This window comes from Musa acuminata, chromosome BXJ3-2, assembly GCF_036884655.1.
Source record: "Musa acuminata AAA Group cultivar baxijiao chromosome BXJ3-2, Cavendish_Baxijiao_AAA, whole genome shotgun sequence".
Lineage (NCBI taxonomy): Eukaryota > Viridiplantae > Streptophyta > Magnoliopsida > Zingiberales > Musaceae > Musa > Musa acuminata.
Window position 1 is genome coordinate 25,430,430 of NC_088350.1, and position 23,295 is coordinate 25,453,724.

Here is a 23,295-nt window from a genome sequence, read left to right on the forward strand (position 1 = left end):
ATGAGTCATGAATTTGAAATGAGTTTAATGGGTGAATTAACTTTCTTTTTAGGATTACAAATCAAACAACTTAGTGATGGTATATTTATTAACCAATCCAAATATACATTAGAACTGTTGAAACGATTTAACATGGATAATTCAAAAGCAATAAACACCCCTATGAGTACTGCGACTAAGTTAGATATGGATGAAAATAGTGAAAATTTCGATCAAAAAACATATAGGGGAATGATAGGTAGTCTACTATACCTCACCGCGACTAGACCAGATATTATGTTTAGTGTGAGACTTTGCGCTAGGTTTCAATCAAATCCTAAATTATCTCATCTTAAGAGTGTTAAAAGAATATTTAGGTATCTTAAAGAAACTCCAAATTTAGGACTATGGTATCCAAAATCAGATAAATTCGATTTAATAGCCTATGCAGATGCCGATTTTGGCGGATGCAGAATAGATAGAAAAAGTACATCTGGAACATGCCAGTTTTTAGGTCATGCACTTGTTTCTTGGACATCTAAGAAACAAAATTCAGTAGCTCTATCTACGGCCGAAGCCGAGTACATTGCTGCAAGTGCATGTTGTGCGCAAGTTGTCTGGATGAAAAATACACTAGAAAACTATGGAATTCACTTGAAAAATATTCCTATAAAGTGTGATAATACTAGTGTCATATGTCTCACCAAAAATCCAATTCAGCACTCTAGGACTAAACATATCGACATTAGGCATCATTTCATACGTGATCATGTCCTTAACAATGATGTTGTTCTAGAATTCATTGACACAAAGCATCAATTAGCAGATATATTTACAAAAGCTTTGAACGAAGATCAATTTGAATTCATTAGAAGGGAATTAGGCATGTTAAATTGTCCCTAAAATGAGCTTCACGAAAAATGACTCGTCCTTTTCCTTTCTTTTGTGGATTTGATTTCTTCCTTCTTCTTCAATTCAAAATGATCCATTAAAGTATAACTTATTATCTTGAGGGAAGAAGCTAAACAAAAGGGAGGAAGAAAAATTTTTTTTCTTTCCTCCGCGGGATGCCAGCGGTGGCACCGCCAGATCCGGCGGTTGCACCGCCTGAGCTCTCTGGCGCCAGGCGGTGACACCACTCGGTTTGGCGGTGGCACCGACCGAGCGACCCTTATTAACCCGAGGGGTTAGGGCCGACGGTGACACCGCCCCCAACCCGAAGAAAAAGCTCTCAAAACCCTCTCCCATTCCCTCTAACCCTTATTCTAACTCTTAGAAGCATTGGAGAAGGATTCTTGGTGGTCCAAGCTCTCCATCTCTCAACATAATCTCCCTAAGGTAACACTTGAAATCCCTCTTTTCTTTTCTCTTTCCCTTGCTTATTTTTCACAATTTCATCATCATCTTGTCTAGATAATGGCTCCCAAGAGATCAAAAGGAAAAAGAATTGTAGGAGATTCATATGACCATGATCTTTTTAGATCAAAAGAGGTAGCCCTTAGCTTTCCAAAATTTGAAACAGGATATATCCATAAGGGAAAATACGTTGATCTGGATGAACTAGAGGACTTAGAACCCATTAGGTGGTTTGCACACCTAGAAGCTCTACCTCTACTACAATTAGATGAACCAATCTATCCGCGGTTAGTTAGATTGTTCTATGCCAACCTATATGAGGACAATGATAGCCTAAGCACTTACCTTCTAGGAACACCCATTAGAATATTTGACAGCACCATTTGTGAGCTGATTGGCATAACTGAAAAAGATAGGGGCTGCTATTTTAAAGGTAAATGAGACGTCAACACAATAGGAGCAACCTATACCGAAGCCGCAGAAACAATTTTTGCAAATCCAAACCTTGACTTCCTACCCAAGAGCTGTGAACACTTACTGCCTTTCAACTCTAAACTTCTTCATCACATTATTACAAGCATCATATTCCCCAAACAATTTCATCTTGACGAAATAAGTCAAATAGAGTTAAGTACCATGTATTAGATTATGACCGGTCAGCATAATTATTTTGGGTTCTCAATTCGGCAACACATGCAGGATATTATGGCTAAAGATACTATGTTGCCATATGAGAGGTTAATCACTAGAATTCTTCATGCCTATGACATTTGCATTCCACCCGATGAAGAATCTATTCAAAATGATCGATATAACATAATAAATAAAACCTAATGAAAAGACTTAGGTGCACATTTAGCAATGGCATATGGGTTAGGCAGCCTTGAAGGACTGATCCAATTCCTCCACCAATAGAACACCCGGAAACACCAATTCTTATGGGAAATGAATCTCCTCCTTCTAGTCCTTTTGGCGCAGCACCTTCAGCTCTTATTTCCTCCTCTGAAGATCTCATTATGGCGGAACTGTCTCAGATCAAATCACAGCAACAACAAATTCAAAATCAACAAGTTGAAATTTTGAAGACACTACGAAAAATGAATGAAAAAATAGATATCATGTATCAGCACTGTGGTTTACCTCCTAAGGATTAAATTGATGTATCTTTTTATTCTGTTCTGTTTACTTTTAACAACAAGTTCAAAGTTTGTCATCGTTTGAACGATAACTGATCCTTCATTTTAGATACCTATTGTTTTGATCTGCATTAATGATGATTTCTAGCAAATTTGAATGATGAATTTTGTTTACTATTAAATACTAAACTTTTTTAATGATTCAATGATCATTTTCAGCAAATTCTATGAATATCAATTAGCTGGCTTATCTCTTTTTTGTTGATGACAATGGGGGAGAAGTGATGACTAAGTGATGACTTACACCATAATCGATAGCATGACTTATATGAATTACAAAAACTTGTGTGATATATGCCTTGCAAAATCCTTGAAAATATCACAAGATTGATTGATAATATTGAAAGCATGCCATGAAATTTATATTGAAAATCTTTATCTGCTGTCGCAGTAAAATTCGTCCCTTATCATTTAACTTATGATTTTCATCGAAGTTTCGTACTTACTATTGTTTAATAAGGATTACGATAAGCTTTACGGTTAGAACTTATCAGGTGCTTGAATCCAATGGGATGGAATTCAAGTGTTTTTATCTTCTCATAATATGGCATATAGATAGGGGGAGTTATGTTTAACTCCGTCATCAATTGATTGTCATCATCAAAAAGGGGGAGATTGTTGAATCTCGGATTTTGATGATATAATCAATTGGTGGGTTAATTGATCTAATCCATATTATTGAGTTAAGTATGCAGGATTAACTACGATAACCAGAAAACATAAAGCAAGGATACCGGAGTCAAGTTCGATGGACGTTTAAGAGTCTGAAGAATCGTCGGAGATGCTGCCGGAACCAACCGAGAAGAAATCGGGAACCTGTCGGAATTTTCGGAAGTTCGCCGAAGAGATTATCGGAGGTTCACGGAGATCACCGAGAAGGCTCGGCTACTCATTAAAGTCATCACAAGTTCGGGAGCTTGATGGGAGTCCGTCGGAAGAAGTTCGTCGGAAAGCTCGCCGGAACAAGACTCGACGTTCGCGGTAGAAAACTTGCTTAGGATGTGTTTTGTTATGTAGTTCACTTATAATTAGGATAAGGATTAAGAGATAATCCTATGTCCTGGTTAGGGGCCAACTGGGCCCAAAGACAGATTTGGTTTGGGCTAAAATCAAGCCAAATCAGCGAACCGGAGAGCCAGGCGGTGGCACCGCCTGGCTGGGCGGTGACACCTCCTTGGCTGGGCGGTTGCACCGTCCAGCACCCGAGCGCTGGGCGGTGGCACCGCCAGCATCGGGAACATAAGAGAATTCAAATTTTTGGAGCCCAAATTTGAATCCTCTTGAGGCCTTAAATACCCCTCAAGTCTCAGCTGAGAACACAACTCTTTAAGCAGCAAGTGATTGAGAGAAAAGTCTTAGAAGAGTCTTTGCCTTTCTTGTTTTCAATTTGCTAGAGAGTTTTCCTCCTTTTTTATTGCTGAAAATTTGTAAGAGGTTAAACTGCTTGTAAAAGGTTGTAAGAGGGGTATTTGCCCTTCCATTTCAAGAGATTTGCTAGTGGAAGGTGGGAGCCTCATCGAAGAGGGGCCTCGCAAGTGGATGTAGGTCATTTGACCGAACCACTCTAAAATCGGCGTAATCTCTGGTTTGCATTTCATTATTGCTAGTTACATTACTGCAAACCTTCTTACATGCTTTAGTTCCTTATTACCTTTGCTGCGCAACTTTAAGAATACGCTTTCAAGTTAAGCTTTTCAAGTTCCGTTCTTATCGTACGAAAGATTTTTCTAAAACCGAAGTTTTAATCCGCTGTACTAATTCACCCCCCCCCCCCCTCTTAGTGCCGTTCCGATCCTAACAATATATATATATATATATATATATATATATATATATATATATATATATATATTCCTTTGAGAAAACATATGTATAGGTTCGAAGTGTACGAGGATAACTCTTCTGAGGAAATACGATACATTAAACTCGTTGAAAAAGCAAACCCGATTGACCGTAGACCACTTCTGTTTGACCGTACATGGTCATTATATTCATGCTTAAGACATACGGTCGATAAGAGGCTGAAACATCACTATGTACATGAACAGGAAAGTCTAAGAACGTATAAGATTCACGCACACGAAGAGAAGGAAGAGATCAACATCACTAATCCCTGGTTATCTTTAGGAACTTGGATTTTGAAGGTTGGATCTCCTTTTTGCATGCATCCACCTTCTCCTTCAAGAACTTGATGCAGCCTTTCACGTCGGTAGCCTCCATCTTTTTCTTCAGCTCCGTCATCCCTACCTCCATGGCCTCCTCGTCCTCCTGCTGCAGTACGAACTCCACCTTCTTCATCAGCGTTTCGACGTCGGTCCACAGCTTCACCACAAGGGATCGAATGCTGTCGAGCTCGTGCACTGAGAGCTCCTCGTCGAGCATCATCTTCACCACCTCCTTCTCGTCCCTCAGGGCCGTCTCCCCCCCGTCCCACAAGGAGTTGAACCACGGCTCCACCGCCTTTATCGCCGTCGCACCGGCGGTCCCGGCGGTGATGGCCACGGGCGCCGCCACCGTGGCCGCCAGCACGACAGAGCAGACGAGCAACCCGATGAAGGCGGCGGTGAAGACGACTTCCCTGAACTTCCGCCACCTCTTGGTGGAGCGCAGCGCCGCTTTGATCTCCTTCTTCCTGTCCCGAAGCCGGTCCATCGTCTCCCTGAGTTTGCTGAGCGCGTGCTGCGGCTCCTTGACGTTCAGTCCGGCGAACGGGTGGCCGGCGCACTGGAGCTCCTGCAGCTTGGCGACGGTTTTGGAGTAGGCATGCTTCTCCTTCCTGTCGGCCTTCTTTTTCTTTTTGTTCCGGCGGTGCTGCTGATGCTTCCTCTTCTCCTCCTCCTCATAGTGGTCGATCGCGGCGTGGATGATACTGACTCCCGAGAGGACTTTGCCGAGGCATCGATCGAGGTCGTCCAGGCCGCTCTTGATGGCGGGTAGAATGGATTCTGGGTACTCCTTGGCGAACGCTGCGAGCTCCGGATTCCTCTGAATCACCTTCTTCAGCTCGAGGGCGTGGAGGTCGGCGGCGGCGGAGCTGCGGAGCTTGGTGGAGGAGCAGCCCATAAAGCTCGACTCACGAGAAGATTGAGGATCCGAATGTTGAAGCTCTCACCATTGCTCGACTCAACCTCCAATCAAAAAAGATTTATAGCTTGGAGATTAGATCCAACAAAACACCACAAGCTTTCATGCACATCGACGTGGCAACGATCAAACACGGCGAAGGGGCCACCTGTCCATTATCTAGCGGCTGTAGTTTGCACAGTAGCGGAGATTACGAGGAAATTGCATGTGAAGTTTTACGTATCGTTTCTACCAGGAAATTACACGTAAAATTCTACGTGGGATCCACTGCAGCAGACGTTGCATGGAAAGTTTCCACGGGGGTTAGTCTTGTGACAGCTGGGCGAGGGAAAGGATCCGGAGGAGATTACACGGAAAATTGCAAGAAATCTTCTGTTTTCAGCTCATTGGGAGCGCTATGGACTTTTCCTACATGTCGCTGACATGGAAAGCTCATGGTATTTCATAAGCAATGCTCGATGAATGCTATTGATGAAGCATTGAGTTGTTGAATGATCTTAAATATTGATTATTTTCATGATTTCGAACAAAAATACATCATTCTCTTAACGTCTTGTTTGGGGAAGATATCAACCTCCCAAAAGACCAAAGAGAAATTGTGATGCCACAAAAAAATACGTTTAATCTTGGCATCATTCCCAATACCGAGATCCAACGGTGAGTAGGAAATCAAACATCGTGATGGGAACAGTATGACTCAGCAAGTATATTGTAATGCTCCTCAAGAATAGTATATGGCGGTATCTTCTTCTCAGGGATCTTTGACTGACACCATTGACTAAGGACATTTCTTCTTCTCCGTCCATCGCAATGCTGGCATGGCAAAGCAAGTTGGTGGAGGAAGCTCCTCAATATTCCAAGAAGCATGGTGGATGATGCGTCCAGGGAATGAGGTTTCCTCTCTCTCTCTCTCTCTCTTCTCGTCTCTTACATTAGATTTTAACCATTGATTGACTTCAATACCAAATGCAATTTGCAGGCTAATATTTGGTAGTTTGACATCAAGGCACTTCCAAAGAAGTTTCCTCTCCCGAGGGAGGAAAGGTGACAAGCTACTTCGCCTAAAATTACTTCTGAGTTTTCTTTCCGCTTTCCTGTTGACCACATTGAGCGACAACTTTAGTTTAAACGACTGTTCCATCACGATTCAACCCAAAAAAAACAAAGAGAGAGAGAGAAAAGCATAGTTTCGTTGATTGGATTAGTTTTGGGATTCTTCATCGAATTCACTCCATGTAATTGTTTTTGTATTCGATTAACTAATGATTTAATGTGATTTAAGCAGGCCAAATAGTTATGGATTACAAATAAATTCTACAATTATAGTGAAAATACATGGATATGATCGATAAAACTAATACTCAAGTTTTAGGAAGTGAATGCAGAGGCCCATAATTGTTGTTCTTAGATGTGATCTCATCGAAAGATTCAATGTAATTTTAAAAACAATTATTTAATATAATTTAGGTCAAATTGTGATTTTAATTATCGTATCACTCTTAAATAAGGATGGTTTTTAAGCAGTTAAAATATTTTTGATTTTTTTTATGGAAATACTCTTAGCACATCAATTTGTGTTTTAAACCAATTTGAATGTTTATTTTTATATTTGTATTTATAATAGAGAAAAATAATATAATGATAATGATGATAATAATAGTATAAAAGCAGTAACATATAATGGCTAAATTATTCTAACCCTTTATATATTTTTTTTTCTCTTGAATCACGTATTTATATTTGACTTTGTAGATATTATATAACTTTATGTCGTGACCGAGGAGATGACACATCTTGGTTTGGATTGAATGTGCAAGATCATCCATCGATCATTGACAGAAAGAGAGGTGAGATTGGTTGAAAATATGATATCGGGGTTCCACTTTGTGTTCATGGTCGACCCGATATGAGATTCGATTGGTCACGTCTCCGGTGTGCCCTTACAGAAGTTGAGAGGAAGAATTTCTAACTCGACTCCTTCGATTGTTAAGTTAGCAAGTGGATTATTGTAACATTCGAAATTCAATCCCTTTTTCTGGATTAAGAGTTTGATATTTATACCTACGGAAGTAGCTCGAAGGTATGCATATCGTTGATGCTTGTTGTTGTCTCGTTCGATGTGATTATATGAGCGATCGACCCATGCATTCTTTATCATGCGAGTTAGCTCATTTGGATTTCTACCATGTGGTGTCGATTTGTTCGGTTCCGCACAACATGAAATCGATCGCGTACTTAAGTTGGCTTCACTCCCTATGAGACGACACATGTTGAGTCGCTTCACATGGGCTCCTCAATGGCTAAAATATTTCATATCAGGAGATATATTTAAGACGTTCGGCTTTTACTACGAGATTACTTTCATTTTTCTATCATTTTTATTAATTATCTTATGAAACGTGAGGGTAAAAAATTGAAAGTTTTGTGCTGCAAGGATTTTTCACTTTTAAGTGTATAATAGAATAAAAGAAATGATCGATCAACTCGTTGTGGAATTTGGAAAGAAGTTTCGGATTGTTCAGCCCGACTCATATAACTCTTTGAATTTATGGAATTTACTTCTGAATCGATTATTCGAAACAAAGAAAACATCAAGCAATTTACCTAATAATAATAATAATAATAATAATAATAATAATTAATAGTGGCTGTTTAGTAAATGTAACTCGATTCGAGGGGACCCGAGTCGACGCAGACTTGTTAATGGGGCGGTGAAGAGGCCGATTCTGACTCGCTTCGCTGATCTATTCCCGGGCTGGGAGGAGATGACGGGCGGCTCTTCCATCCCCGTCAAGCTCGCGTTCTCCATCTCTTTCGCCTTCTCCTTCTCCTTAACCCTCGCGGCTTCCTCTCCTCATTTTTTCACTCCCTTTCCCAAGATCTCATCTTTCCTCTCTCTCAAGGCCGCCTCCTCCTCCGCCCCCCGGACCACCGCCGCCCACCTCCTCGCCCTCCTCGGATCCGCGCATGACGCCGGGAAGGTGCCCGCATCGGAGGCCCGGGGGCTCCGCTCCTGCCTCCGCTTCCTCGTCCCTTTTTCCTCCTCCACTCCCGGAAAGGAGAACAAGCACCTCCGCCTGCGCCACGATGCCGACGACATGGTGTGGTGGCCGCCAGAGCCGGTGATGGAGCTGGCCCGGCTCGCCGTCGACTCTGGTGGCGACCCGTCAGTGATCCAGATGGCGCTGGATCCCACTCCGTTGCCTGTGAGTCCGGTTATGTTATATTAGAGAATTTCATCTTTACTTTTGTTATGTGATAGAAATCGATTCTTTTACTAAATTTATTGTGTTGTCGATTCAAGTTAAGCATATTTATTGGTTTAAATCTCGTAATATCACAATGATCTCAGTGAAATTCTCATACCAATTGAGCCCTAAAAGTATGGTTTTTGAATGATTCCTCCTTTCCTATATGTCTAAATAAGTTATATGTTTGGTTAACCTTTGTGAACTTCGAATGAATAATAGCAGACGGAAATTTGACTTGAAGTCAGTCTGATTTCCTAGGTGCCTGATGTGGAGGGCTTGAAGAAAGATAAATGTCAGTTGACAAGAACTCCGTATGGGTACCGTTTTGCAAACATGGTAAGAAATGTCAACTGATTGTTCCACTTTCTTTATTCTGATCTGTAAGCAGTGGTGAAATGCTTGAACATTTTGAACAGGAATTAAATACGTATTTTGCCTTCTTGTTTGAACTGATTGCGGAGAGAGGACCTTCTGTGGGCTTAAACGTGTCTCTCAGTCGATATGACTTGTTTCATGGGCACCTCTTCGTTGCCACTGACTCTGGAAGGCTTGGCATGCTGTGAGTTGAAAAATGAGCATCTAAGTTAACTCATCTGTTTCGTTACATTGGAATCTATATAATGCCTCGGTGCAATATATCTCATATTCCAATCATCTCAGTGACCTGCTTACTGTGTATTATCATCAGCAACACAGTCAGTGAAGAGACTCCGTAGCTGGTTGAGTTGTCTCGGTATTAAAAATGTTACAATTGGATTTATTTACTATATTCAACACATCTGTCTAAGGCAGTATGATCAGGTTTTAGGGGAGCTTTAACAAGTGAGTTTGTTTCTCCAATCATTTCTCTTTTCTTCACAAACTTTGTAGGGAAAGCTGCTGCTGCAAATCGTTAAATAAATATGTAACTACTACTACGCCTTGATAACGCAACTGGGGCTGCGAACACTGGTGGTATAGAAAAATTGAAAATTTGTCTATTAAAGTACACATTGTATAATTTGATGTGCTTTATCTTTAGATTTTTGAAAAGGTAGTGTGGCATGTTAGTTTTTGATATATTATTGCAGAGAAGCAAACTGCAAATTGCTTCGTTAAGTCTCAACTTCTAATATGCATTTAAATTTGAAAATTTTCGGTTTTATGACTGTTTATTTGTCTATATATATCATTATTCTTTTCCAAGTGAATCTCTTCATGCAAGTTTCTCACAACAATTTAATTACCCATGTAGCCTTGGTAAAGGGTTTAGAACCTTGATACAGGCAGGGGAGTAGGAAGTATGCTCGTGTTCCAGAGTTAATTATGCCTTTGAATACTTGAATACTCATTGTTGTTATCTTCATTTATGATTCTATTTGTCATTTGTGGCTTCTTATCTAGCTATATTGTCCATATGTTGGAGAGAGAGCGGTTTCTAAAATACCAACTACATCATTATAGATGTTAATTCATTCCATGTTACATTAAAGTGTCTTTTAGCAGGATATTTCTGGTCATTGTGTTTTATTATCATGCTTTGCAGGTTCCATGCAAAAGAGTATCCAGCCTGTGAAAAAGAATCATTTCCTTATAATATGGGTTATTGCCAGAGAGGTAATTTTTGGAGTTACTCTTAGTGCATCTATTGCAGCTCCCGTCATTTTATTTTCATCATCACCTGACTGTTGGTGAAATTCTTCCACATTTACAACTGTCGATCTGCTTATTTTATTTGATCTTCTGAAGTCGGTCATACCCTCTGACCCTACCAAGTGTTGTGTGTCTCTTTCAGGATCAAATGTGGTTTATGATGATTCGATGAATCTAAGGAATATACTATGGCTTGCACCACTGCCTAATGACGTCACAGAAGCTTGGCTGGCACCTGGTATATCTTCAATCCAACTTCCAGTTACTTCTTGGTTTAAATTGCACTAAAAGTTCCTCTGTAATTGAATGTCTTCTAAGATCAAGCGGATTATATTTTCCTTTGCCTCTTAGTTCTGAAATTATTGGCATGTTATCTTTGTCAGTGGGGAGGATGTACACTAGGTTGGACTTAGTTAATATCTCGACATAATTTTCTTTATTACTGGTCCAACTCCTCATACGCTAAAGCAATTTTCATAGTTCATTAGTCCTTTAGACTCTGTGGGGCAAATCAAACTTTGGCTCTATAGTTGACCATGCAATTCTATGAGAATACAATAGATATATAATTAGTATCCATTGGCGGAACTTGAGATGACCTGGAAGAGCCAAACTAAAGTGTGACTATGTACTTCAATAGTATACAGGAGGCATGACTAACTCGATATAACGCCAAAGAAAGAAAATCAAGAAATCTTGTGCAGTGCCACGAGTGTGTCCACTTGAGGAAGAGTCTATGTCAGAGAATAATTTTTGTCCCTCTGAAACTTCATAAGAATAATGCGATGTTGAAGGGAAATAATTGACTAAATTGAAGTTCCTCCACACTGAACTAGTTGTATATGGATTTAGGTGTGTTGGTGGTCCTGGATGCTCATCCTGAAGGTATTATATACAAGGAACTAGTACCAGAATATGTGGATATTGTGAGGACGATATACGAAGGTTAGTTTCCTCCTTTCATCTTTTCTCCTAGTTCTAGTTTCTATTGTCATTGCAAAGCTTTGTTCGTTTTCATAACTCAGGTTATACTTTGGGTGATTAATCTGGGTTCCTTTGTTCTGATCAGATGATTTTGGGGACCATGTGGCCGATGTCAATTACTTGAATGATGTTAATGTCATTTCTGGCGACAGAATTTTCATATGCTAAAATTTCCATGGAGGAAGCTTCTCCCTCAAATGGCTTTTAAAAAGACATTCTCTTGATAAGATCTATTCTTCTGGTTCTATTATATTCAAACAATCTATTTTGATACATGCTCCAGCATGGTCGGCCGATTGTTTTAGCTGTGTTACTCCTATGCTAAAAAAGGTTATGTGGGTGTTCAGACATGTATGAAATGAAATGATGACAGACCGTTATGTTGGTGAGTTGAAATTCCTGAAGTTATCATCAATAATTCAATGGCTTAATTTCATTGGAGGCATAATTGGTCTCTAATTATGAAGTGAGGTATGAGTTCCATTGGTTGTTCTCATTCTTCAGTTCTTTTCCCAAGTTACTGAGTATATTGATTTGATCTTTGTTATGCAATTGGCTCTATGCAGAGATTAATCTGCCCTAGCTGACAAATTCAATTAATCCACCTAGTTATCTTATAAATTCTCATTCTGATATTTAAGATGTTGTTTGAATGGTCAGACTGAGATACTCTGAGCTTTATGATTTTATTATTATTATTTAAATTTATAATCAAAATAAAATTTTATCTTACAATTTCTGGCAAGTGTCTTTTTTCTATATATATATATATATATATCATATGAGACATAAATATGTAAATTTGATGTTGCAAAGAATTTTATTTTATTTTATTTTATTTGATGACTACTTATCATGAATTTGGAAAGATATAACCATTTTATAATTTCTTTTAAGTTAATTAAAAATCAAGAGTCTTTTTATAGATCGGATCAACTAATTTCTATTATATGAATATTGTATTTATACTCTCGAGCTCCATTTATTTCAAAGTTAGATTTGACTTAAAAATGATCAATTATATAACAAATATTATTCAATTATTTTTATGTACCAAATTACTTTTATGTCGAGCTTAAGTACGAGTCAGGTCTTTGTAGGATTCATCCGCTCCTTGTCGGACTCGGATCTGAATCCGGATCCGGATTCTCTTTGATAGACACCACTGTGCGGCCCTCGATGCGCGCATAGGGCACCACATCCCCGATCCAAGTTAGGGTCTCGCCCTCAATCTAGGGTTCTTGGCCCCGGACCTTGATTACCTCGGTCACCCTTCGGCGATCGCCGGATCGATTGCGCGTCTGATCGTTTCAATCTCTTTTACTTACCATCTGTCGCTGATTTAACCTTCGTATCTCGGAAAGATGGTAAATTTCTCGTGTATCCGTTTTCTTTTGGCGAGTTTTTTCTTTGCCGGGTCTTCCATTTTGACCTATTGATGCTACTTTGCAGCTTCCGCTATCGCTTCTGAAGACAGCACAAGGGCATCCCATGGTAAGAGGATACAGTGTCTTTATCTTCTCTAGTAACTGGTCGTTCTGTTCTTGTTTAATGTGGTGTTCTGATGATCGTACCGCGATGGGACAGCTGGTGGAGTTGAAGAATGGGGAGACTTACAATGGGCACTTGGTGAACTGCGATACCTGGATGAATATCCACCTCCGTGAGGTCATTTGTACCTCAAAGGTAAAAGTTTTCCCCTTTTTGTCTGTCTATTTTGTTCGTTCGATTGTGGTATATATGATGGACTTGCTCATATTTATGCTTCTTATAGGATGTCGTTCTGGTTGTAGGATGGTGATCGATTTTGGAGGATGCCAGAATGTTATATTCGTGGAAATACCATTAAGTATCTTCGAGTTCCTGATGAGGTATGCATCATGAGCGTTGGTTCGATCTTTCTTTAGGTCAATACAACGCTTAGCTGTCTCCTATCCTTTAATCTGGCCATGTTATAAATATTATAGATGAAGTCCACATGGAAGCATTAAAATTGAACACTAAGTCGACATAGAAGTCGATGCTGATTGAATAACCTGTTCTTAATCTAGCTTATGTTAGCAACATGGTGGATATTGTCTAGAAATTTGTAGAGGAGTTCATGTTATCTGTGCTAGTTTCTCTTTATAATTTTTCCACAACTGGAATATGCAAAAATTCACACATCAAAGCCATTTGGATGTATACAGCTTACAAAATGTTTTTGATTGTATACTTATATGTCTAATATAGGATTATAAATTATTTTATATAATCCTAGTGATGGAAACTAAAGCCAGATTTCAGCAAATTATAGGGTTCTCCACCTCGATCATGGCCTCGATGGCAACTGCAAAGCTGTAAAACTAGCATGGGTAGAGAAAGAGAATGATGATGAGGATGAGGCGGAGGCACAGATATAATATTCGAGTAGACATCAACCCAACAGTTCCTCTGATCGCAGTGTCAATGGTCAAATCACATCGGGCCACTAGGTTAATAAAATATTAAATCTAGACATTATATGTTCATTTTATATACAAAAGTTATATACTTTGTTCTATTAATTCAGCCTCTTTTCTAGCTAGACCGATCACCCCCATGAGGAAAATCACCATGTTTATGGACAGTGAAACTTCTGTAATATCGGTTCTCTTGGGTCATGTTGAGACTATGTGCTTGGTTTCAGCATGTCTGAAGCACTTCAGTGACTGCCCTTCTGGTGCTTTTAAGGGAGACCTCTATGGCAATTCTATAAATCTGACTAAGGCTTTTGAGAATTTATATTTTTTGATTCAATACTGAGCTTCTGACAGAGATTTCCTTTTGTTTAACTTATGTTCTGTCTATTGAGCTGCTTGATAGATCTCTTCTGGTCTTTTAAGTCTTTTATCAGTCAAATCATTTGTATGCAAAGTTTGAGGTCTGCTCAGTATTTATGTGCCGTCACTTCCTCCAAATCAACACCCAAATCATATGTATCCTTTATTAGATGAGATGCTGAGAAAACAAATCAAATTGGTAATATATTTAAAGTTATTGTTTAACTACCTCTGATCTTTTAAGGCTTGGAGCCCACATATTTTGCATACCTTGAGAAATAAGGTTGCATGGCAGCAATTCCAAGTAAATTGATTCTCGGTTAGACTATGCATGATCGTAAGATGAGACATTGATATTGTAGAGGTACTGAAAGGAACTACGTATTCTTCTTTGGAGCAATCTGACATACTGAGGAAATGTTGGATGATCTCATTGTTCTTGGGAAGTCTAGAAATGTATGACCCGGACTAGGTATAGAATCCAAATTTGGAAAAAAAATGAGGTGCAAATAATGCCAATTTAAAATTTCAATTCATCGTTTGAAGAAAAATATTCAACCATGAAAACCAAATGGACATATTTTTGCCAACATATTTTCTGAATAATATTGAAGATTGATTTTATGGAGCATCACTCCTGTGATAATTCCATTAGTTGGGACTAGTTTGCTAAGAAATGATAAATCATCACCTAGGATCTTTTTTTATCAAGTTCTATATCGTACTCGCTATTAAATATCAAAGCAAACTAAAGTAACTATCAAAAGTCGCTTTGGGAGAGGAAACATTATATCAGTCTGCCATTACATCACTCAGATCAGTTAGTGGTCCAAACGACTTGGACATCCAGAAGACAATATTTGAAACTGATGCAGTAGAAGAATCTTGTTGTAATTAAAATGTGCTTAGAGTTATCTCTGATCCTTCTTTGTATGTTTCTTTCTGGAAGTTCCATTTGACTTCCAGAAGGGTATATATTTTACTTCCAGAGATTTGTAAGATTCCTTAGGTTGAATCAGAGCTATCTATTTTACCTAAAGAAGGTCTACTTAAAAAAAAATGCAATATAAGTATGATTATGAGAAGGACTATGGTTTCCCTTTTGTTGCTTTTCTGGATGAGGTTCCTTGACAGTTATATGTATTTGCCGATGCAAGTATCTGCAATAGGCACTTTGTGACATTTTCGATTGTTAGAATGCTTTTGGCTTGCCTCAAGAAAATCATTTCATGATTTCTGTAATTCCCTCTCCATTGCTTATTTGACTGATTGTAAACCTTCTGCTGTTTTAGGTGATTGACAAGGTTCAAGAGGAAACCACCAAGAGTCGTACAGGTAATTTGTGTGGATCCTTGGTGCATGTAATATTATTAGCAAACTTAAGCTACCACGAGAAACTGGTTTGCCTATGTTAATTCATGATATGAGAATATTTACTTCCATAACTATGATACATATGTTCACCCTACCAATCATACACCAAAGATTGAAACACATTTAACAAAGAAATTGATAATGCTGCTCTTTGGGGTCATCAATTCTAGTTTCTTGTTTAGCCTTTATTATTTGTCTAAGTGCATCCTGAAAGTTCAATTTACCACTGGTTGGCTGAATTCTTAGCTTCAACTTGTACTGAATCGTTAGCAGTCATTTTAGTTGTATCTACATTGTGAAGGCATGTCGTCTTCATTTTTTTTGCATTACATAACACCGTACTAGGTGTTTACGGGAAGACTTAACCACCTTACGTTGTCTCTTAATCACTGGAATGTTTCCTTACAGATGCATGTCATCTTAAGTTACTCGTGTATCATCATGTTTGAATCATTTTAGACTGCTTACATTTCTTGGATGTTCTTACTGCAGACAGGAAGCCACCCGGTGTTGGCCGAGGAAGGGGAAGAGGTAGAGAAGACAACAGCGGGAGGCCTGCCAAGGGCATTGGACGTGGTCAAGATGATGGAGGCGGCAGAGGTGGTGGTGGTCGTGGCCGGGGCGGAGCTGGTGGTAAAGGTGGCGGTGCTAGAGGTAAAGCATTCACCAGTGTTGTTCATGTAGTTAGTGGTTAACTGGATGTCAAACCAAATCTACCCCTAAATCTGCTCACTAACTCAGGTGGAGGGCGCGGCCGTGGGTGATACAAGTCAGCTCTGGAGACTGCCATCTACTGTTAAAGCAAATGCCAGGTTTTTAAGGGCTTATTGTTTTGTTCCATAGTTTAATCTCAAGAGTGAACTCAGATGGATGTCGTTGCGGACTTTGTGAATCTTTTGCTGCATCACTATAGTTTGACGGATGTGGTCGCCTGATTTTAGTTTATGAAACCTTAAGTATTTAATTGTGTTCCTAAACTTGTGATCATGAATGCAAATCTTCTGCCTTTGCCACGTAAGAATTGCTTGCTTATCATATTACCTCCAAAACCCACCGTAGCATAGTAAACATGTAGACCAGCTATCATGTAATTGCTTGAGCAACCACGGAAGTTTCTCTCTGCACCCCTTGTTAGATTTAGTGTAGTGTCGTAATTTGATGGCCTGCATGTAACTCGTTGGAGCCGTGGCCGCCGCAGCGGTGCTGCGACACCGACGGCAGCAGCCCCCGATGTGGTGGATATTTGCACCACACTTTTAAATCAGCAGCACTAAGCTAATTCTCTTCCATGAGAATTGCTAGCGAGAAGTAGAATCTGTTTGTGTTATTGAAAGTCTTTGTTCTATATAATCGAGGATGTGTTTTTATGAAGCATTAGCTCTTGAGTCTTGCAAAATAAAGAAAAGGTTATTGGTATAATAGATTTGGTTCTCTTACAGAGGAAGAAAGTCATGATAACTACAATGTAGTTTGAGCTGACTATTCAGTGATGAATGTTTGAATTAAATTAAATTTATTATGTTTATTATATTTGTTGATGATGAATACATTTAATTTATATCATGAATAAATAAATTAAGCAAAAATAAGAAGAGATTATCCAGTGAACAAGATTCTAAATGATCAATGTACGTAGTTTTATTCCCATAAATAAAGAGAATATTTGGTGCTTGTCATCCTTCTCATTTGCCACAATTCTCATCATCCATCCACCAACCAAGCTGACCAATTCAAATATTGTCTCCTCTTGCACCCATGACATATACATATATATATTTTTGATGAAACCACTCCATGCCCAAGTTGCTAATGTCGACCACTCTACAGAATAATGATGCCTTTATATTAGCCGCCTTAGCTGTCTATGTAAGAGAACACCCCTACCCAGAGGCTCTACAGCATCAAAAATTGTTACCTGTCTTCCTCCAATAAGTAACACAAGATGTGGGTATTTTCGTAATTGTAGGAAAATGTGGGCATATAGGACCACAAAGATGTGGGTATTTTCGTAATAATGGGATAATAAAGGAGGGAAGTATGTGAAGATACCATATAAATCCTTGTTAGTTCAAAATAATTACCCGATGATCCACTCGGCGAACATTCTCCGAGGATAATTACGTCATTTGGGATGGTTAACTCATATCGTTGTGATGAAATTACTTTTACACCCCCTCCTGCTCCGTCTTTACAAAATGCTCCTCTTTTTGGCTTCGCCTCCTGCTCGAAGACCGCGAGCCCCCGTCGCCATCTCGCGTGCAGCGCCCGGAAGACTCTGTTCTGTCTCTCTCTCGGGACCTCGATGGGCTCCGAGCTCACCTACCGCGGCCGCGAAGCCCTGCCGGCGGATGACGCCGGGGCGAACTCCCCCAAGCCCGAAAAGAGGTTCCTTTGCCTGCCCCGCCCGCTCCGATACCTCCTCAGCGAGCAGCGCCTCCTCTTCGTGCTTGTCGGCGTGGCCCTGGCCTCCGTGTTCTTCGTCTTCGCTCCTCCCTACACCGGCCCTTCCACCGCCGGTGCGCACCTCGCGGTGGACCTCGCCCGGTTGTCGTCGATGCCAGCGGTGCACGGCGGGTACCGGATGGCGCTCGAGAGAAGGTTCGTCGGGGGAAGGGTGCCGCTGGGACTGAAGCGGAAGGGGCTCCGCATCGTGGTCACCGGGGGCGCTGGGTTCGTGGGGAGCCATCTGGTGGACCGCTTGATCGAGAGAGGGGACAGCGTCATCGTGGTGGACAACTTCTTCACGGGGCAGAAGGAGAACGTGATGCACCACCTCGGGAACCCCAACTTCGAGCTCATCCGCCATGACGTGGTGGACCCGCTGCTCTTGGAGGTGGATCAGATCTACCACCTTGCGTGTCCGGCGTCGCCAGTCCACTACAAGTTCAATCCTGTGAAGACGATCATATCCTTTTGCTGACCTCTTCCCCAGCTAGATCGATTTATATATTAGCTATAAAGATTGAGGATTGCTTCTTTTGAATTGGTTCTCGGTTTTCTTTCATGGATTCTCACGAGGCTGCAATTTCTTTCTGTCTTCTAACGTCATTCGAGTTTCGATTCCTTCCATTTGCATATTATTGTCAAGGTTCCTATTCTTTTGGTCCTTTTCTTGGTCTGGTCTTATATCTTCATTGAAAGGTGATTTTTTTTCCCTCTGCTAAAACCATATATTTTGTAATTTTTGATTTGTCATTGACTAAAGTTTGTTTCCTTCAGCTCCATTTGTTGCTGCTGTGGTGGGCATTTGATTCCTTGAAGCAAACAAGATTGATTCTTGTTGGGCTAATTAGCTTGGTCTATACATTTTTCACATCCATTAGAACTCTGTTTGATCAGTGGTTAGAGATTTATGAAGCAAATAGAATAAAGGGGTAGAAGAAGGCGCAAGATTTTGCTTGTTGAATGCCTTAATTCATTCAGTCTTTGTTCCTTGAATTCACAAGACCAATGTTGTGGGAACTCTCAACATGCTGGGCCTGGCCAAGAGAGTAGGAGCCAGATTTCTCCTCACAAGCACCAGTGAGGTTTATGGTGATCCCTTGCAACACCCACAAGTAGAGACCTACTGGGGCAATGTTAATCCCATCGGTATGGCCCTTTCCATCAATCTCTTTTGTGATCCATCTCTTGTTTGCCTCTGAGAAGTCTTCGTCTGGAAATGATGCCTCCTATGGTAGCAACTCCATAATTTGATTGCTTTTTAAAAGGAAGAATGGTTCTAGGTTGGGTTGGAACCAAACATTTGGTGTGGATCGTTTCCAGTGGCTGACTTCACCTGGATGGTGGAACAAAACATGGTATCATATATTGCTTATGTTTCATTTGTGTGTTTGCCAATCGCAGGTGTTAGGAGCTGCTACGACGAAGGCAAGCGAACTGCAGAGACTTTGACCATGGATTACCATCGTGGTGCCCAACTTGAGGTCGTCAATTGATAACTAAACTATGTGTTGCGATGACTTTGTTGTGGAATCAATTAAAAAAAAAATTCATTCTTTTGGGATATTCATGGATTACAGGTGAGAATTGCTCGTATCTTCAACACTTATGGACCTCGGATGTGCATTGATGATGGTCGCGTTGTGAGCAATTTTGTTGCCCAGGTATGATGCGGCTCCTATTATCTACTTATAAATTGTTAGCAAGTAGTTCTGATTATGAATGAGATGCCTTGGTTTGGCATATGAGATGATGTCATTCAAACTTTGATAAAATGATTTAGGCCTTGAGGAAGGAGCCATTGACAGTTTATGGGGATGGAAAGCAAACCAGGAGCTTTCAGTATGTCTCTGATCTGGTAGGTTCCTCTTTCTATATCACTTCTTCTAGTTATTCATTTAGTACCATTTGTTTATTGTTTGTACCTATTAATGAATCTAGCAATACTAGAACATAGGAGATTCCAATCTTGCTGATAATTATGTATGTTCAACCGAAAAGGATCCCTAAGTACCAAAGTTTATGTAGCTGGTAGGGGTGGATCCAGAGAGCATTTGGACATTCAGTTACTACATTCATGTATAGAGACCAAATTACTAGATCTAGAGAGTGAGCCAATATTAAGTTACTCTGTGGGGTCAGTTAAACAACATCATCATCCATGTTTGAACCCCACAATCATTTTTCAGGAAAAAAAATATTCCAAAGTTAGACTGTTAGAAGTGAATCCTAATTGTCGATGAGAATGTTTGGAAGAGGAATTGACAATAGTAGGGAACAAATCTTTGACAATCTCATGCTGATTTTGGTGACTTGAAAATTAACCAAGAAAACAAAAAACACAGGTGGAGGGGCTGATTAAGTTGATGGAGGGCGATCATGTCGGTCCATTCAACCTGGGGAATCCTGGAGAATTCACCATGCTGGAGCTTGCAAAGGTAGTGCAGGATACAATTGACCCCAATGCCAAGATAGAATTCCGACCAAACACAGCAGACGATCCCCACAAGCGCAAACCTGACATCACACGAGCCAAAGAGCTGCTTGGCTGGGAACCAAAGGTCTCCCTCCGTGATGGCCTCCCTCCGTGATGGCCTCCCTCTCATGGTCACTGATTTCCGAAAGCGTATCTTTGGTGACCAAGCTGACAACAATCCAACCACCACCGCTGACAGCAGATCCATCTAAAGGGTCGCTCACAATATGCAAAGATGGATCATAAGACTTACATTTTTGAGTCAAAAGAAGTGAAAGATCAACTTTTGTTTTCATTGTTGTCCTTCAATTCTTCAATGTACTATTATCACTGAGGGCTGAGAAGAGTTAGCTGTGCATTGCACCACTTCCTGTCCCTTAGTCATGTGTTTCTCGTCATTATTGTTTGTTTTTCTTTTTCTTTACAGATTGAACCTGGTTTTCATTTTTGTGCTTATGTGAATCGAATACAGGTGTTCAAATGTCATCAGTATTTCTTTGTGTGCAGCTAATATGGCTTGGTTCTGTTCTCCGCTTTGTGATTCGATGCGATAAGTTGATACTGCATATTCCTGGAAGAACAACAGGAAAGACATCTTACCAAGTATAACATGCTTATAAACCAGGAAAGAAAAAAAAAAAGGAAGAGGGAGAACAAATATGAGAGAAATTAACAGAAAAAAAATTCGTTGGATAAAGAGAATATATTTTGATTCATTTTTGTGCAAGCTAATTATAGATTAACTCGTATAATTAGTTATCTTTAGTATTTCGATTTTTATACTCTCAAAAATTATATTGGAACATATATTTACGAAAGTGAAATATTTAATTTTATTTTTCTCACGTCATCGATTTTATTGTCAAAAATATTATATGTACTTAATAGTAAATCGAAATATAGTAGAGTCAATACGTGTTCAGTGGTAAATTCTATAGTATTTTCGTCATCAAAATCGATGACACAAGGAGAAACGAAATTAAATATTTTACTTTCATAAGTATAACAATCCCAATATAACTTTTAAAAACATAAAAATCGAGATAGTAAATATTTAATTGTAAAAAGTAATATGTAATTAGTTGTCTCATGTGCTAATCATCAGAGATATATAAATATCTTTTTATTAAAAAAATAAAAAAACATGATATGACACACATTCTGCATCACCTCTGCTTCTAAGTCTGGTATTAAAATGACACACAGACCCTTCAAAAATGTGTTTGAAATTAAAGGAGAGAAAGGAAAAATATTCTCCAATAAAAATGAAAGTAGGAGCCCTTTAAGTAATTTCCGAAAATTGAGGAACTTTTCCTGCTAAATCATTTCCTGCATCCTTTGCTTTAATCCTCTCCTTCCACTTTGTTCTCCATCTGCTAAATCACTAGCTTCCCTTTCAACCTGTCTTTTTCGTCATGCAGAAAACCTAGTTTTTGTGATCCCCGACATAGAAAGAAGATCGATATGCGCTTTGATTGATATGTACATACGCGACACAGAGAGAGACTGTGCATTAAAGCTCGGGAATCTCTCTGTACCACGCAACGCAGCCGCCTTAAGCAGGAAGCAAAGCCATGCATGGATTCCTCCCTTCGTCTCCCAGCCGGAGCTTTCTCACGTCTATATCCCCTCGTTCTGGTCCCCTTCCAAGCCAGTCCTTCGAACTCCCCCGCCATGGCCATCACGCACGCAGACCTGTCGTCCCTGAGGACCCCCTGGCGCACTGACATCGGCAACCGGATCGCCCTCTTCCTCGTCCTCCTCTCCGTGCTCTGCGGTCTCTCCGGCTTCGTCCTTTGCCTCGCCGCCGAGGCCTCCCGCTCCGAGGTAACCTCCATGCCAGTCGGATTCCTCGAACAGTTCATGATTCATGGTGGCGTTTTGTCCACAGGCCACATGGTATCGGTTGAGCGACGGCAGCAGGAGCTACGAGTGCGTCTACACCGGCAGCGGGCGCACGCCGCTGGCCTGCGCCGTGTGCGCGTTCCTCCTGTTCGCGGTGGCGATGTTCGCCGAGCACGCCTACATGATGGTGGCAGTCACGTGTCCCAGCCGCCCGGCACCGGCCGCTTGGCCGCTCCCAGACGATCCACGCACGCTGTCGTCCACCGGTCGATGGCAAACCTGCGCCCTCTTCCTCGCGACCTGGTGAGAACCCATTCGTTTGTTCTCTAGCTGTAGATCTGCTTCGTTCGCTCCTTACAACTCGTGCGAGCGCAGGATCTGCTTCAGCATTGCTGAGGCGCTGCTGCTCATCGGCATCGGCGTGGAGTCCGGCCATGTAAGCCAGTGGAGGCAGCCAAAGCCGGACTGCCATGTGATCAGGCCGGGGCTATTTGCAGCAGCGGGAATCTTCGGGCTGAGCACTGTCCTCCTCGGAGTTGGTCTGTATCTGACGGCGCTGCAGGCGCAGAGACTACACCAGCAAGAGGACAACATGCTACGAGGCACCGCTCATGCGCATCACCCGCACCCGTTTCCTCCGACGAGCGCACCATAAGCACCGGACACCGCACAAGAAGGAGATCACCAGACCACTCATAAGACTTCGACCTCTGCTTGAGCTTCAGCTTAACTCTTCGTCTTGAATCCATTTTCCGATGGGGTTCTGAACACTAATTTGATCATGTAAATGTGCTGATTAGCTTTGTTGTCGAAGAATTTGAGGCAAAAACATTGATCTTGTGATGGATGAAAATTGACCTATGCATTAGACTTGA

At 40.7% G+C, this 23,295-nt stretch overlaps 4 protein-coding genes and 1 pseudogene across 4 annotated transcripts; 4 read left to right on the forward strand and 1 right to left on the reverse strand.

The window, feature by feature from the left end:
• Nucleotides 1–4,637: 4,637 nt before the first annotated feature.
• LOC135631551 (UPF0496 protein 1-like) lies at nucleotides 4,638–5,594 on the reverse strand. Its single transcript, XM_065139284.1, has one exon. It carries the CDS (start codon nucleotides 5,592–5,594, stop codon nucleotides 4,638–4,640), a length of 957 nt encoding a protein of 318 aa, XP_064995356.1.
• A 2,712-nt stretch (nucleotides 5,595–8,306) lies between these two features.
• Nucleotides 8,307–11,948, forward strand: LOC103976142 (uncharacterized). Its single transcript, XM_009391344.3, has 7 exons — nucleotides 8,307–8,821; nucleotides 9,125–9,202; nucleotides 9,283–9,425; nucleotides 10,392–10,462; nucleotides 10,641–10,736; nucleotides 11,351–11,443; nucleotides 11,568–11,948. The coding sequence occupies exons 1-7, from the start codon at nucleotides 8,381–8,383 to the stop codon at nucleotides 11,648–11,650; spliced, it is 1,005 nt and encodes a 334-aa protein (XP_009389619.2). The 5' UTR covers nucleotides 8,307–8,380; the 3' UTR covers nucleotides 11,651–11,948.
• Nucleotides 11,949–12,654: 706 nt separating this feature from the next.
• LOC135631765 (probable U6 snRNA-associated Sm-like protein LSm4) lies at nucleotides 12,655–16,634 on the forward strand. The gene is made up of 7 exons (XM_065139637.1): nucleotides 12,655–12,849; nucleotides 12,935–12,976; nucleotides 13,070–13,168; nucleotides 13,276–13,353; nucleotides 15,576–15,618; nucleotides 16,150–16,311; nucleotides 16,399–16,634. The coding sequence occupies exons 1-7, from the start codon at nucleotides 12,847–12,849 to the stop codon at nucleotides 16,419–16,421; spliced, it is 450 nt and encodes a 149-aa protein (XP_064995709.1). The 5' UTR covers nucleotides 12,655–12,846; the 3' UTR covers nucleotides 16,422–16,634.
• A 1,075-nt stretch (nucleotides 16,635–17,709) lies between these two features.
• Nucleotides 17,710–21,062, forward strand: LOC135631766 (UDP-glucuronic acid decarboxylase 2-like; annotated as a pseudogene).
• Nucleotides 21,063–21,773: 711 nt separating this feature from the next.
• On the forward strand, nucleotides 21,774–23,251 carry LOC135631159 (uncharacterized). Its single transcript, XM_065138614.1, has 3 exons — nucleotides 21,774–22,402; nucleotides 22,467–22,723; nucleotides 22,796–23,251. Exons 1-3 carry the CDS (start codon nucleotides 22,154–22,156, stop codon nucleotides 23,073–23,075), a joined length of 786 nt encoding a protein of 261 aa, XP_064994686.1. The 5' UTR covers nucleotides 21,774–22,153; the 3' UTR covers nucleotides 23,076–23,251.
• Nucleotides 23,252–23,295: the final 44 nt, after the last annotated feature.